Genomic DNA, 16091 nt, shown 5'->3' on the forward strand with positions numbered 1-16091 from the left:
ATGCCCTGGCTCCCTCCCAGGCCGGGTGGGGACCTCTTGCTCTGAAGTACTCTCATTTCAAAACCCCGACCCCCCCTCCCAAGTGGAGGGCGGGGGGCTCTCCATAGGAGAAGGGCTAGTGCCAGCGCTGCCCGCTATGAATGGAGCACTAAGTGCTGTGAGCTCCGACTCCGTCCATGCCATAGAGGGCAAACTCTGGGGACCTGCGGCAGAGCAGGTCTCAGCACCTCAAGTTCCAGGCAGCTTTGGGGCCTCCAGTGCACGACTGGGACCCGCTACCCCGGGACCCTTCGGGACCCTTCTGAAGCGTGGGAGGAAGTTTGTGTGGCTGCTGTGCAGCGCTCTGCCACTGGCCTGATCGTCAATCACGTGTGTGAGCGGTTTTCCCTCTTTTTTTTTTCCCTCCCCCTTCCCTCCCCTCCGCCCCCTCCCTAGGTCCCTGCGCGTTTTATTGCGACCTGCCGGTGGGAACTTTGTCTCCAAATCGGAGCAGCATGGAGCGGCGGAGCGAGAGCCCGTGTCTGCGGGACAGCCCCGACCGAAGGAGCGGCAGCCCCGATGTCAAGGGGCCTCCCCCGGTGAAGGTGGCCCGGCTGGAGCAGAACGGCAGCCCCATGGGAGCCCGCGGGAGGCCCAACGGCGCGGTGGCCAAGGCCGTGGGAGGTAACAGCCTGGAGCTGGGAGGTGCGCGCAGCCGGAGGCCAAGTGATAATGGCCTAGGTGTCAGGGTTCAGGTTGATTAGGCGCTGTTTCGGTGTAGGATTACAGGAAGTCAAATCCAGGTTGCCAAATAATGCCCTAGTCGGCTCTCCGCAACTGGTAGTAGCTTCATCTCGAGTTAAAACAAGAAAGTGGTTTACCCAGAGGGTGGCATTTTTTGGGCACTTTGCCACCGTGTGCCGAGGTGTTGGCAGGTCTGTGTCACAGCCAGCTAACTGTTTCTAGCTTTTCCTAGAGAGCTCTTTCGTGTTTAACTCCTTTGCCTTGCCTCGGATCTGTTGTAGGGCTGGAGCTTCTAAGCCTTGATTTTTAGTGGGGCAGGGAGGGAGCATCAGGCTAGAGCAGGGACAGGTGGTCTTGGTGTTCTGTAGCCAGGACAGTGTGCTGAGAGAAAAATACGTTCTAGGGAAAACGGAGGATCAGCCGTGAATCCATTATGTTCTTAGCGGATTTGATGCTGAAGTTGTCTGCAGAGTTTAGACGCAGGCATTTATAACTTTGTAAGGAACTAGAGAATTGGGAGAAAAATAGCAAGCCGCTTTATTTGCTGCCTGCTGCTCCCCACCCAAGATTTAAGCATCATTTAGAGACAGTCTTTTGATGTTTTCATTACTTCTACAAATACTTTCCTTAAAAGTGGTTAGTAAAGTAATCTTACAAAATAAGACCAGAGAAAAATTTAGGTACTGAAATATTTTTTTGGGTTGCAGGCCAGTTAACTGGCTGTCTCTTAAATATGAAATATACAATTTTATATGGCTTTCAGACTTTTTTGTTTGGGATAAATCATTCCTTTAATTTTATTGTGCCCAAGATTCCCCTTCACCCCAGATGTTTTCAGCAGCAATATGTTTAATGTAATTCTTTATGTTGACCGGCATAAAGTGATAGAAATCCATGGTAAAGCTTGGTGATAAGGTCCCACCTCCCCGTGTATGTGGTGTACATTGAATTTTGGAGTATATAGTTTGAAACATTTCCATGTACCTAGTAAGATGACACTTCTCTGTTTTTAATTATTTTACTATTTTTTTTGTGGTAGGTAGACATTAAGAATGGCTTTCCTTAATTCTTTTAATTGGACATTTCTCTTGAGAAGGAACCTTCCTCTCAATTTTTAAAGTTTTGAAAGCATGAGCTGGCTTCTATAAAGTCCCATTTAGAGATATGAAAATATACTTTTAATGAGACAAGAAAGAAAGAAAGAAAGAAAGAAAGAAAGAAAGAAAGAAAGAAAGAAAGAAAAGAAAAGAGCCCGGATTGCTCTGTGACTCATTTTTCAAAAGTGGGGTTCATGAATTCCTTGAGCCTTGTTGTATAATCACCTTTATGCACATAATGGAGAGAAATACATCACAGATAGGTAGCACCAAGCTTGGGATGCTGTACATGCTGCTTCTGTCTGGTGCAAACAGCTTTGGAAATCCTTGGAGAAAGTGTATTCTGAAAGTCTCCTTTTATATAAGAAAAAATCTTGGACTTAAAATTTCTGTCTCTTTTTGTTACTTCACTGCACATTCTGAGTTTTCTGAGGTCTCTCCACAGTTTAGAATGTAACTGTTAGAAATCATGCTGGCCTTTAACAAAGTTTCTTTCATGTCATGTTGAACTATGAAAGAAACTGTCTTAGTTTGTTGGTCAGGGTACCTTCAGTGTGGAATGGTAGTTCCTTTGCAGATTTTCTGAAATTATAGTTGCATTTGACCACGGGCTCTAAATTTGATACACACTAAAATTATTGCCTTTGTGAAGAATAATAGATTTATTCAATAAACTTCTAGTCACCATCTTGGAGGCTCCACTTAATTTAGAAATAGTGAGGGTCCTATTAGATGTCTCCCAAGCTGGAAGTGAAATGGCAGCATTTTACCTTAACACATAACATTTGTAGTACTTAATAGCAAGAGTGTATGTGGTGTATTTGCATATGGTGGACTTTTAAAAACTTTCAAAGAAAGCTCAATTCTCTATAGCATTAGAAATTCTTTGGAAATAAATTAATTTAGGGACCTTCAAAATATAAAAACTTAGAATATAAAATTTTGTAGTGAGAAGCTTTTTTATTGAACGTTAATAATTATTTTGTTGGCTTCAGTTTATAAAGTTTCCATATGTATACTAAAATGTTAATAATTTTATTTCTTTAAAACCTATAATCATATATAGACTGGAGGAAAGCCAAGCCTTTTCAAAATGTATATTCCAAATTTAAAAAATGTTCAAAGTATATTTCTAGTTAGAAATACTTCCTAATTAAAACTTCTTTCTTTTAACATAGGATAAATTAGATTGTTTTTCTACCATCCTACATCTTTTGTTGAATTTTCTTTATAAAACAAACATAGATAACCACAAAACTATTTATAGCTGAGTCATTTATTATCATTTTCGGGTCTGTCACACTCTGTCCAGGCCATGAAGATGGGCATATGTACACAGAGCTCAGTATTGGGGGGCGCATGCCTTGTTTCTCTAGAGTTCGTCCTGAAAATTGTTCTTCTCTCAGAAATAGGGGAAATCATTACGTTAATTGGTTGCTCAGTAAAACAGCAATTTATCCCTCCGCTTTTGATAAGCAGGGCCAGATAAATGTTTTTGGTTGGCTGCAAGAGTAAATTCTGTTGCTGTTCTCCTTTTTAAAGAGTGGGAACTTGTTAGGATTTTTGATGAGACTTAGATATTCATACAGAAAGGGGGAGCATTCTCGTAGTGTCTGGTTTGAACCAGTTGAGGTGTGTGTGTGTGTGGGTGTTCCTTCCCAGGCCCTAAAGTTGTCTCTTAAGAAGAAACTCAGTGCCTTGTTTACAATGTGGTCAGCCTTAGAAGCCCATTAGCGGGGACACCATTTTTGTTCTGTCGGATGGATGTTGCTGTTCTGATGTATGTTGTGTTTTTCAAAGCGTGTATGTAGTGAGGTAAAAGTGCTCGGATGTATATGGCAGTCAGCTTTTGTAGAGGGTCCTCGAGGGAAAAAAAGGCTAATATCTCTTTAAAAACCATATGAAGACTGGGAGAGAGTTTAGACAGGCAAGAGCCCCATGGTGCTGACAGCTTTATGTCCCTGCTGGGTGACATTCACTCACTAGAACTGGCGTCCCCTCTCAGCTAGTAATTCACTCCATAAGGATTTGGGAAAAGGATGATTAATGGTGGAAATTTATATTCGCGACATTGTTGATTAAAACTTAGAGATCTATTTGAAGACTTAGAAAAAGAAGAGATTATTAAAGATGAATTAACTGAGAATCAGGTGACCCTGAGCCCTAAAACAGTTCTGCTGTGTGGAATGCCTCTGCCAGCCAGGGGACCTACAGCCCAAAATGAAAGTGGGGCCAGGGAAGTTTGCAGAGGAGGCCAGGCCTGTGCCTTTTCCTGGACTGTGGAGGGGCTGGCCAGTGCACTTTAACAGCACTACACTATTGTGCTCCATTCATTGCTAACCCAAGCATCTTCACTTTTTCCTGTTTGGCTTCAAGGAGAACTTTCAGACAGCTTTATTTAAACTGAATGAACAGCACTTGGCTATACCAGATGGTGTATTTGCTGATAGGAGGCATTAAACATCAGAAATCTTTTTGATATTTTTCTTTTTCCTGTGATTTTTTTAATGCTTTTTAAAAAGGGGGGGGGTGTTAAATGTTCTAGTTTTTTTGCGGGGAAGGGGTGGCACTTAAACACTGGGAATGTCTTATTGAAATACCTGCTCCTTCTGGGGAAAAAAACTGCGTATTTTTGAAAAACATTTTGCTTTAAAACAAACCGCTGGATTTTACTGGAGAACTGCTGGCTGAGGTTACCCGATAGCAAAACTGCCCGAAGTAGAGGGTTCCCCCTGCTTCCAGGCCTGCCCCAGAACACAGCCGTCTTGCTGCAAGGGGACAGCATAGTATGCAGCACACTCTTGACCCATTCAAACAGCCGCAAATGTGAGCAAGATTGCTAGGCAGGGCCTCGTTTAGAGCCCAACATCACCTACTACAACAACAGTCAGCTTAAGTGTCTACATGTGGAGCATTTCCTTTTCCATTAAGAGTCAAGGAAATGTGGATCAGGTCAGGTGTAGACACGATATTAGCTGTAGAGGAGCAATAATTTTACTGTCTGAGAGAAGTGTCGATAGGAAAGAGTAGAGATATTTATATAATATTGAAATGTATAAAATACTTAGAAATAGAATTGTCAACATTGGGAAATGGAGAGAGCTCTGTTTCCAAGGATGAATGCCATAAGGTACACTGGCAGTTGGAGCATATGTTTGTAGGGAGGACTCCATGTTTCAAGAGAGAAGGCTTCCCTCTCCTATCTACACTATTATTACTCTTAAATTTAAAGGTTTAAGGTCTTTTAAGAAGAGTATGAACTTAGGCTTTGGGGTCATCTAGCAGTCTAACATGTCCTCTGTAGTTTTGCTGAGGTAGAAAAATAGCTCTTCCCCAAAGTGTTTTTAGCCCTTGGCCTGTTATTAAAATAAAGACATACTTGGTTAAAAAAATATATGCAATGGAACATACACATTAAACAGAACATAGGGTATCCGCCCCTCAAAGTCCTGAGTGTAATTTGGTGTTTCAAGTAATTTTGGAAGTTTCATGTTCCATCAGCAGAAACCCACTGACCATTATATAGTGAAGATCTGTGGCAGTGGCTCCCTGTGTGTGTGTGTGTGTGTGTGTGTGTGTGTGTGTGTGTGTGTGTGTGGTGTTAAAACTACAGAGATGTCCCTTAAGCATCTGTTTTTTTTTTTAATCTGGTGCAGAAAATAAGCAATATCTTAATTTCCTGGAGGTTGTGACCAGCAGAGTTAGTTTGTACATCCTAGACATCCTTCCTGTACTGACTCTTTTTTTCTTTTCCTTTTTTTAATTTCTCTTTCTCCATAGGAAGAGAAAATAGACTAATGATCATTTCTAAGATATCGGAGAATATGGAATTTGAGTAATTTTAAGGACAAGGAAATCAGTTATTTGGGGCAAGACTATGGTGATTTTTTGGGTACTGCTGGCAAGACAGCTGTGAGGTGGTGGCTTTACTTTGGTAATTTGAAACATTGTTGCTACTTCTTCCTCCTCCTCATCTGCAAAAATAAGACATCGGTGAAAAACAGTTTATATTAGTATTTAAGAACTATGCTACATTAACAGGGTTAGATATATTCCATATTGTATCATTTTCTTTGGAGACATATATCATTTGAGAGTTATGTTTTGGTTTCTGTTGAGATAAAAAATTGATCTAGGTTCTTACCATTAAAATGAATAATTCCTTCATTTGGTATATAAACTATGTCCACAGCTTGTTTTATTTCAGGATGCTAAAAGCCAGTCTTCCTAGCGGGAAGCATGCAAATCACTAAGATAGTTACATGTTTTTACTTAATAAGTAGGCTCTAGAAAACTCTATGACAAATGTGTACTCCCTACAGTAGCTTTCATGCCTTCTCTCCCCTGATCCTGAGGGACAGCGGCGTTTTGGAACATATTTAAAGACAGAGCATTTGAGAAAAGTTGTATGTGTAACAGTTTGTCAGTGAGAAGTGACAAGAGGAGATGACAAATGAAATGTTGGCATCGTCACTCTTTATTTTGATAAAAATGTCTCCATTTGCAGTGATATAGTACTGTTTCATATTATTTCATGAGTTGTAGAGATGCATAAGGAGAATTTAGATTTTGTGAACGGGAAATTAGCAGCCCAATCTCTCATCTCAGAAGCTTTGGCAGCCTGTCCCTTCCCCCTGCTCCCCGAGAACAGGAACAGCAGTGAAATGTTGGATTGAACCCATACATTTTAACTCATTATTTTTTGAAAAAAAAAAAGGGGGGGGAGATAACTGAAAATGGTTTCGAGTAGGAGACCTTTCTACTTAGCTGAAAAAAAAAATGGAGAAGAGTTTGCCTTTTCGTTTCCTTATTTTCTTCATGGCAATTTGAGAAGGAATGATTTCCCTCTTCTGGCTTTGATTGTGTACATCTTTCCTCACTTCCAGACGTCGAGGCTCTTCAGCATTAATTTAGTGAGCCAGTAAGGTGAGCTGAGAATTTCTTTTATTTTAAAGTAGAGGAGAGCTTTGGAAAGTGTCTTAAGTATTAGGAACAGATCTTTAAATACGAAGAATTCATCATCCTGCTGCTTATGGATAAAGTGATTGGCATCTCCAGAGACAAAGTAAACGTCTGAGTGCAGTCGAGGTGTGCGTTAAAACAAAAGTCAGATGAGGACTTCCGGGGTTTTTAAAGGCCCAGGTGTAGCTCCTACATTGTGCTCTTCTCCATTTTCCGAAGAAACATTACTTCTTTTATTGTTGACGAGCAACCGAACGTGTATTTCTTTCCTTTATGTGGAAATGCACTCCATAAGCCTGGCAGACCATGGTGTTTCTGTAAAAATGTCCTGTGACATTGGGCATGGTGGCTTAAGCCTGTAATATCAGCACTTGAGAGGCTGAAGCCAGGGAACTCTGAGTTTGAGGCTAGTCTGGGCCAAATGTTGAGTTCCTGTCCAGTCTGGGCCACACAGCAAGACTTTATCTCAAAAATCCACAGATACTAACAACAAAAAATTCCATGATAGTGTTTTCAAAATCATGGAACACAACCACTATGTGTATACTCTGTGTGTGTGTGTGTGTGTGTGTGTGTGTGTGTGTGTGTGTGTATTTTTAATTAACAGAATCATTTTATTTATTAATTGCAAATGATTAAAAAATTGTAGTAAGTATAATTAGGTGGCACAAAAGGCATTAGAAAATGTCATCTACTCTGTCTTTTGCTGTTGTTTGTGAAGCTTTACTTAATTGCACATTAACAACAAGCCAGATAAGAAGCTGTAAATATATAAATATGTTTTAGATGTGCAGTTATGGCAACTGAATTTATTGCTTCTATTTTAAAATTAATGCCTATACCTCTAAAGCCCAAATAAGAAAGTTCCAGAAGGAGGGTAAAGTGCAATGATAGATGTATGTAAGGTGCCATGATGAAACCCACTAATTTTTGCTAACCTAAAATAACGATAATAATAAAAAGACAAATCTAGTGGATGTTAGAATTACAGGTAGAGCAATGGGTGAAAATGCAAAAGGAAGCAAAGCAGAGCAAACCAAACCCCAGCTCCATTAATGAAAGTGTCAACAATGTAAACCGTGAAATACAGTTCTCAGCAAGTCATGCCGGTGGCCAGTAGGCATGGCCATTAGCTGTTGCTCTAGTAAAACCCTCTGAGGAAGCCTGCTTTTCAATTTTACTTGTTTCTGATCCTGCTAGTTACTGTATGAGGCAAAATGATTTCTCCTCTTAACCAGTTGGCTTATTATCACAACAGAGTTCTGTTTTTGCACAACTGGTTGTTAAACTGTGGTATTAACATAGAAAGAAAGATTAAAAACCCTAAAGAAAGAGGCTAGAACTTGGAGCTGCTGTTATAAAAGTGGATGCGTTTTCCAGCAGTGTTTGCTGCCCACTCATGGTTACACAGAGCTCAGTGCCTGTCTTTGTTTGCATGAAGACTTGTACAGATGTGGGTAGAAATGGGTTCCAGATAAGAGTGTTTTCTAAAACCCTGAAGTCTGACAGGCTTTGCAGGCATTCACAGGAACAGCTAGGGCTTCAGCACATCGATGGCAGTCTCGCCTTTTCTTCCTTCAGAAGGTCCTTGCTTGGTTTTGGTACATGGCTGGAAACTGAGTATATCAGTTCTGTCATTACTGATCGTTTTATTTTACATAAGAAAATATTTTCTTTGTAGAGAGAACCGCACAACCCTGGAGAAATGACCAAAGGCATACAGTAAAAAAAGGAAACCATATTTTAATATTTTTCTGATTATGTCAGCATGAAAATTAAGCATTTCACTGCTCTAGTATTTATACAAATAAAGAAAGCCAAAATTGATATTGCTGATAGCTTATTAGAAAAATGCATTCATTCATATAAAACTCTTAAAATTGCTGTGTTTTTGAAACATTATATTTTTGGTCAATAGAACAAAACTTTCTTTTGTCATAATCTAAAGATGGTAACAGAGCCACATGATAAATGTCTCTTTAAGTGTCGTAGTAAAAGAAAATGACTTGTCTTCTGAGGCAGTAGAGACTTTATGTTGTTCTGGACCCATTTCCAAGCAGTGATCGAAAACAGATTACAATAACAATTATACAGTCAGAAGATGCAATATCCATTTCTGCTTTAATTGAGTGAAGGAATAATAAAAACATCATTAAGAAAAATGAGGTGGACCTGTCACACAGTGTACAAATTTTTAGGCTTGTAGACGATGCAGAATACCCAGAGTGCCTCTCGTCTTCTGTGGTGTTTTATTAGCTGAGATCTGCATTGGCCTGCCTTCCCTGGGAAGTCCACAGAAAAGCCCATGGGATTGTGCCCAGACACCACAAGTGTGCACTTTGCCTGAGGATATGACGTTTTCGTGACTTCTACCTGAGGTGTAAGTGACCCTTTTAATCTGTGGAGCTTGATGTCTACAGAAATGTCTACAGCTTGTCATATGTAAGCAAGAGCTAGGTGAGGTCCCAGCCAGCTCCTCCTCCCAAAGTCCGCAGGAGGCTAAACTGTGGAGAGAAGATTGAGGGCCACCCACACCTGTCTTTCTTCTCCCTAAACATGGGGGAGCCGACCTTCTTTGTCTTGATGTTACCTGCTGTCACTCAGGTAGTGTGGACTGTCACTCGAACGCAGAGCATCTGGCTTTCATTCTCAGTCCTTTGAACTATTACGCATATCCATTTGTCCCCCCACCCCCACCCCCCCAGACCACACTTGTAACTTCTAGGAGGGAATAGCAGCAGACAGCTGCCAAGTAGCTAAGTTGTCACTCTGGGTTGAGTTTGTTACTGGGAAACTCAACAGTTCCTGCAACCTTGGTAATGGCAGGGGTGTTAGGCCAGCGCCTCTCATGCCGAAGCAGAAGACTCCAGCTCGGAAGGCCCCTAGCACAGTGACAGCCCAAGCTTGCACTCAGTTGAGACGCTTAGAAGGGACTATTTTTTTGATCAATTGCTAAACATTTTCTTGAGGTCATTACTTGATAAGATCTTTCTGTGAGCTGCAGCATGAAGAATCGAGGTTGGTGGTATATTCTGTGGTGGAGGGTCCAGGAGTCTGGTCCAGCCCGGGGATTATCCCCTTCAGAGGGGATTTTACAAAAAAGCTTAAAATTTAATGTAGTGCAGAGTATTTCATCAATAGCACCTTCGTTAAAATACTTTTGTCAGCAAAGGTTTTTCAGTTTTCCATTTACATACCTAACAGGACTGAGCTTTAAGCATCTATTAGTGGTTCTGGTTTTTTCTGGGCTTTACAGTTGGAACCTAAACATTAATTCTGGGTGAAACTTGGCATAGCATCTTTTTGCCTCAGAGGGAATTTTTGTTGTACAATAAAAAGTGGCATTTCTTTCATACAACCACCACCTTCTCAAGGTTTCCCTTCTTCTCCCGAGCAAATAGCAATTAAGTAGTCAAGGCTTGAAGGGGCATCTTTAATTTTTAAGAAAGGAATGATTGTTTTAGGTGATTTAAACAATTTTCCGTTAGTTCACATTATAAACCAGTGCTTTTGATAAGAACGGGAAAGAAATTAACTTGAGAATGGAATGAAAATATTTTTTTCTCTTTCTTATCTGTTTATGAAATTGTGAAATCTATGAACCAGTGACTACTGTTTTAGAAGCTGAGAGTTACCTTTTATTTTATTTATATTACTTGCAATTGTAACATTGATGGAAAGAAAAGAAATTTGAATCTCTGTCTGAAATGTCTGAATTTTCCAATCTTACTTTGGAAAATCCACTTCCACTGAATTCTTAAGATGGTCTTTTCTGTATGTTAATACTAGGCTAGAACTGGATTGTCTTAACATCTCATCACATAGTAAGTGGAAATGAAAGGACATGGCTAACAAGTTCCCAGAGTGTCAGTGATGGTGTGGTCCATGGCAGAGCAGCCCCTCAGGAGGCAGAGGTGGGCTGAGCTGGGAGTGCTGAACTGCTGACCTCACTGAGGTCAGAAGGCACCTTCAGACAAGTTTCTGTCTCTTAGATTTGACAAAATGGTATCAGGAGACTCAGAACCCTTGGCCGACGGAGTCCAAGGAGAGAAAATTGTTCTTGGGATGGGAAGTCATTCCGTGTTGAAGACTCAGATAGTCACTTTTCAAGGGTAAATAAGGTGATTCTGATTTTTTTTCTGCCCCTCTCAAATGAATGTCTAGGTAATTTTCAGCCAAACTAACTCCATTTACAGGCTCGTTCATATAGAAAGTTTGTGCCTTAAGCACATTTTTATGGTTAACTTATACTCTCCACCCGAAACTGGAGCTTACCATTGAAAGTCTGCCAGTGATCATTAGTTCCCAAGAGATTTGGGGAGAAAAAGAATGATGGGGAGTGATGCACCTTTAGTGGGATCATTTGGGTTGTGTTTTTTGCTGGCATGGGAAATTGGAGTCAACCGGAATGTTCAGGATGACTGTAAACTGTCTGGTAGAAATGTATGAGATCCCAATTAGCACGGGGTCAGGATATCAATGCACCTCTCTTCACACTGTTCCAGTTGGTGAGTGGAAAACAAGCTGCAAAGTAAAGCCCTTGGCTCTCCAATAAAAAGATTTATAGCAAAATAATTCTCAGCTTCATAATGGGACCCTTGTAGGTTTGTGTTTGATATTTGTAAGACTGAAATACAGTCCGTGTACCCAAACTAAGCATTTATTGTAAACACGTTAACTGCCGAGAGCTTCTATTCTGTCAAACATAATTATCTTAAAGATTGATGTATAGCTTGAAAGCAAGGTTGAGAGAGACGATGCCTCTTCACCAAGGAAGGCTTTTGAGATGGGGCTCTCTGTCTCTCTGATGGAAGGGCTCAGGAAGCCACCTTCCTCAGAGCCAGCCTTATATGTAATAAACACAGGCTTGGTCTTGAAAACAGGTCTGTTTGTCGATCCTTCTGTCAATGAAACAGAGAGGTGAACTGGCCTTCCTGGGAGCTGGTATGTGCATTCATTTTTCACCCATCTTCATTCAGATCTGGCAGCGTGGTCCTGAGACAGAATCCTTGCTCTTCCCTGGGCCCTGCTCTAGTGTGCCCACAAACCTGCACCTAGGCTTGTAAGCTAACCCCACACAGAATCCTTCTCTCCTTAATGTTGGGCTTGTCTGCTTGATATTTTGCGTTATTCTTGTGAGATTAGAGTGGTGCGGCATGCTGAGATTCGGCGTGAGGCTTAGGGATGACTTCAGAAATGAAAGACTTTCTAAATCTAGTAATCTAGGGGAAGTGAAATTTTTTTTTCAAGTTGAGATGTAGATATCTGGAATACTACTGAAGTGTTCTAGGGCTTTTTGCTTGGAGGAAGGTAGAATTTTATATTTTATTTAGGGCAAGGGCATCTCACTTTTAATTCAGGAAACAAATCATAGACTTTAGAAACGTTTTAGTTAAAAAAAAAATGGAATCACATTGTTCCTTTGTTGGGCAGCAGCCTTTGACTGACCATAGTCAAGCTGGACCTGGTGGCTCCTGCTGTAATCCTAGTACTTGAGAGGCAGGAGAATCACTCAGTTGGTTTTTTGGGGGGCAGGGGTACTAGCTTGCTCTACCTAGTGAGTACCAGGCCATCCAGGGCTAGAGAGTGAAAACGTGTCTCAGAAAAACAAAGCAACGAGAGTGAATTTCAGTGGGTTTCATAGGCAGGGCTTACACAGTTTCTCTAGTTTTTAAAAGTAATTAAATTTAATATTTTCTTTTAGAAATACATAGATTATAAAGAGACTGTCTTAGAACTACAGAGAGAAAACATATACTAGTCTTCTGTTTTTATTAAATACCTGCTGTAAATTACACAGGTCCATGTGTAGTCTGGGAAGTACTCCACCAGAGCCTATTTCCCTGGCTTTATTAACTCCATCTAAGTCACAGTAATAGTACTGACCTCTGTATTGTAAGCCAGGGATCTCATGGTCCCCTGAGGGAACTGGAGGATGCACACTATGATTCTGACTTTGTCTGGCCTTGGTTCCTGTCCCCTCTCTACAGGCATTTGATGGAGATAGGTGAGAGTCAGGGCCTGGGTAAGGGGATGCTGGTTGGCTGGCCACCGAGGCTCAGCTCTGTGGAGTCCTCATTCGTTTATTTCCTAGTGATCATTTCTTTTACATTTCTGTTAAATATCCATAAATGTTTTGCTGTTTGAACCCTAAACATAGTAGAATTTTTTTTTGAAGGAGAAACCTTTTTTTTTAATATAAAAACTTTACTTTTCAGTTTTTATTTGATAGAAATCTTTCCACTCTCATGATTTCCTTTGAGGCTTTCCACCAGTGCTTGATCTCAATTTTTAATAATTTTTTTCCGAGTTAAACTCCCTAAAGGAAACATGCTTGTGCCATGAAATATTCCCACTAGAAATATAGGTAGTCTTGTCTTATCGAGAGTGAGTGCTTGATTCCTTTATTAATTCCTTGCTGGAAAACCTCAGCACAGTTAACCTTTCCTTAACACCACGCTGGAGAAATTAATCAAAGATTTAAAAGAATTGTTTGAATTAGATGAACTAATACTTAGGCAGAGCTCAAAACTCAAAGTAATGAAGCAGATAGTCTAAGGACAGTTTTTGTCGACTCCCTTCTTTTGACCTTTGGGACTCTAAGTAGCAAATAGCTTTTGCACCCCGGGTATTGAGAAGGGGCAAAGACAATTGCGTGTCCTCATAAATGTGTCTTCAAGCCTACCCTCCTAGAAACCTACCTGCAGAGTAAAATCTTATTTAGACAGAAGACAGGAATCCATATATTACTGAACTATGCTACAATCACTTTTAACACCCCAGTGAATCTTTTGATGTGCGCATTTTAACAAGGGTGAAAAGAACTTTTAATTTTTTTTAGTTTTGAATTAAGTATCTTAAAGCCATATGTCATGGGTTTGAACTTTTCTGTAATATCCGAAGTTAAGAAGGATGCAGCAGTCCTGCAGTGTAGGACATGGTGGGACTGCTGACCCCCTGCCTCTGCACCTGAGCCTGGTGTGTGTGATATCTGCAGCCCCTGAGCCCAGCGCAGCGTGGTTAGTCACACAGGATCCACTGCAATGCCCTCGTTCATACACCAGCAATCTCTGCCCACCGTGGACACGCATGGCCTCGTGGTCTGGCCAGCTTCCTCTGCCCAAGGGAAAACCAGCTCCTGAATGCACTTGCGTCTGTCTTTTTCCTAGAAAGTATTCCCTGTGGCTGATGCTCATTCCAGTGCAGGAGGCCCACAGTGGTGCTGACAATTGGTCAGCTGGGAAATTTGGGGCGGGGGGAACAGTCCACACTGCTTATTAATAGAGGTGATTAACGTCTCAATGGAATTAGCATTTTGTTAAACTGAACCACTGTTTATTTTGGGCATACCATAGGTCAGGCTTGAGGTGGGGTGTGGCACAGTGGAGATTTGTCTAAAGCTGGGCCTCTCTCTGAGCCAGCCACAGGCCAGGTGTCGCTGACATCCGGGGATTTAGTTCCGTGGGTTCAGCTGGCCATGGCAGCGTTCCCAGGTGTAACTCCCTCTTTAGTATTTAGGTAAGTGACCACAGCATGCCTTCTGTGTGCCTGTGAAGTCTTGGTTTCAAACTGCCGCCTTCTAACTTGATCCTGCCACTGAATTTCTGTGGGAATTAGTGGAGAGATGTTTACCCTTCATTCTGCAGACTTACTTCAGGTTGAGTTGTGATGTCTAACCCCGAGGACCAGCCTGGAAGCAGAGGTACAGGATGCTCCGGCTAGCCCTCCTTCCTGCTCTTCTGAGGCTCATACCGAACCTGGGAGGGGCCAGTGTCCATACTCCATACCCACCTACTCCTGGCTTTACTTTTGCACTAAATTCCTAAGGTTAGCATCAGCGTCAGGGGTTGAAAAAGTATCTGATTTTACCCCAAATAATTCTGAGAGTAAAATATTGCCTAGTAATCGTTCTCAACCCTTTGTGTTCCCAAACAGTGGGAGGGTGGGAGATGTATTAGGAGATTTTTTTGTTGAACCTTTTCCTTGTCGGGGAGGTGTGGGGGATGGAGGTCCAGTCCTGAGTCATGGTGGAGAAGAAACCAGGTTGTTGTGTATATGGCTTTGTTTGCTCAGGGTTGTTTCTGCAGAGCTGACAGTGACCCTCCCTCTGTAGACCTCCTAGAATTGGCTGCTGTCCACCTCTGTCTGAGGGACAAATGAAACCAACCCAAGGTCAGGAAGAAATGCTGGCACCTGAGGCACCAGGAGGGAGCCTTAAAGGCCCCAGGTGGACCTGTGGACCCTTGGGTGACTCCCTTGTACTCAAACGATACACTTCCTTTACCCCTACAGTTGATGAACATTTATTTTATTTCTAGTTTTTGGAACACTGTCTGACATTTTCCTCCACCAGGCTTATTTGGAAGGAAATGTGACTATACAGTCACACCGTGCTCACTGATGCTCCAGTCAGTCCCAGAGTGTGCACTCAGTGGCCCCAGAAGACCACAGCCTGCGGGGCTGGGTAGCCATTTTAAGTTTGTGTGAGTCGATGCCTGAGGTTTGCAGAAGCACAGGGATGTTTCTCTACACGGTCTCCCTTACTAGGAGAGGCCTGAGTGTATAGCTGAAGAGATGAAGTGATCACAAGGCCATTCAGAGCCAAACGGAATGTCTTTTTGAAACAAATGTTGCTGGAGATTGAACTGTAGGCCTTGTACATGCTCGCTAAGTGCTCTACCCCCGAGCTGCATCCCCCACGCCTAAAGTGTCACATCTTTTTATCAATTAATCTCGGAAAATTTCCACATCATCCCCTGGGGGAGCGCGCAGCTGGGTTTGGAATGTGCCTGCCTTAACCTCAGAAGGTCATACCTGAGAGAGGAGGAAAGGCCACCACAGGGCCAGAGCAAGGTACTATAGGAAAGACACGTTTGGTTCATTTTGAAATTTTGGCTGTGGCCCCAACCAGGAGGTAAAAGAGAATTCTAGTTTTGTTTTCTGTTTTGGTTGTGATTCTGGCACTGACACTTTGCTTTATTGTTTTAGGGTAGGAAGAAAAGGATAGAATGTTGTCCAGCTTACTCCTGTTCTCTCTGTCTCTGTGTGTGTGTGTGTGTGTGTGTGTGTGTGTGTGTGTGTGTGTGTGTGTGAGAGAGAGAGAGAGAGAGAGAGAGATGAGATTATACAAGCAAACCCTTTTATTTTCCTAGTAAATTGTAACAGGAAAAAGATGGCCCTTTCTTTCTTCTCAGTCTTTGGAAGCCCCGAATTAAGTCCACTTAGTAAATGGCTTCTGTCTTTCCAGGCCTGGTCTGGGACTTCTTTATTATGGAGGTATTTCCCTTCAGGTTCAGTTTATGCAAAGAA

The 16091-nt window shown here is 41.8% G+C and overlaps 1 protein-coding gene across 1 annotated transcript in view; it reads left to right on the forward strand.

The window, feature by feature from the left end:
- The first annotated feature begins 447 nt into the window (after positions 1 to 447).
- Positions 448 to 16091, forward strand: part of Satb2 (SATB homeobox 2) — a 148917-nt gene continuing 133273 nt past the window's right edge. The window contains exon 1 of the mRNA XM_059278094.1: positions 448 to 663. Coding sequence (XP_059134077.1) covers positions 495 to 663 — 169 coding nt within the window. The 5' untranslated portion in view covers positions 448 to 494. The remainder of the gene's footprint in view (positions 664 to 16091) is intronic.

The sequence above is a fragment of the Peromyscus eremicus genome, chromosome 13 (assembly GCF_949786415.1).
Source record: "Peromyscus eremicus chromosome 13, PerEre_H2_v1, whole genome shotgun sequence".
Lineage (NCBI taxonomy): Eukaryota > Metazoa > Chordata > Mammalia > Rodentia > Cricetidae > Peromyscus > Peromyscus eremicus.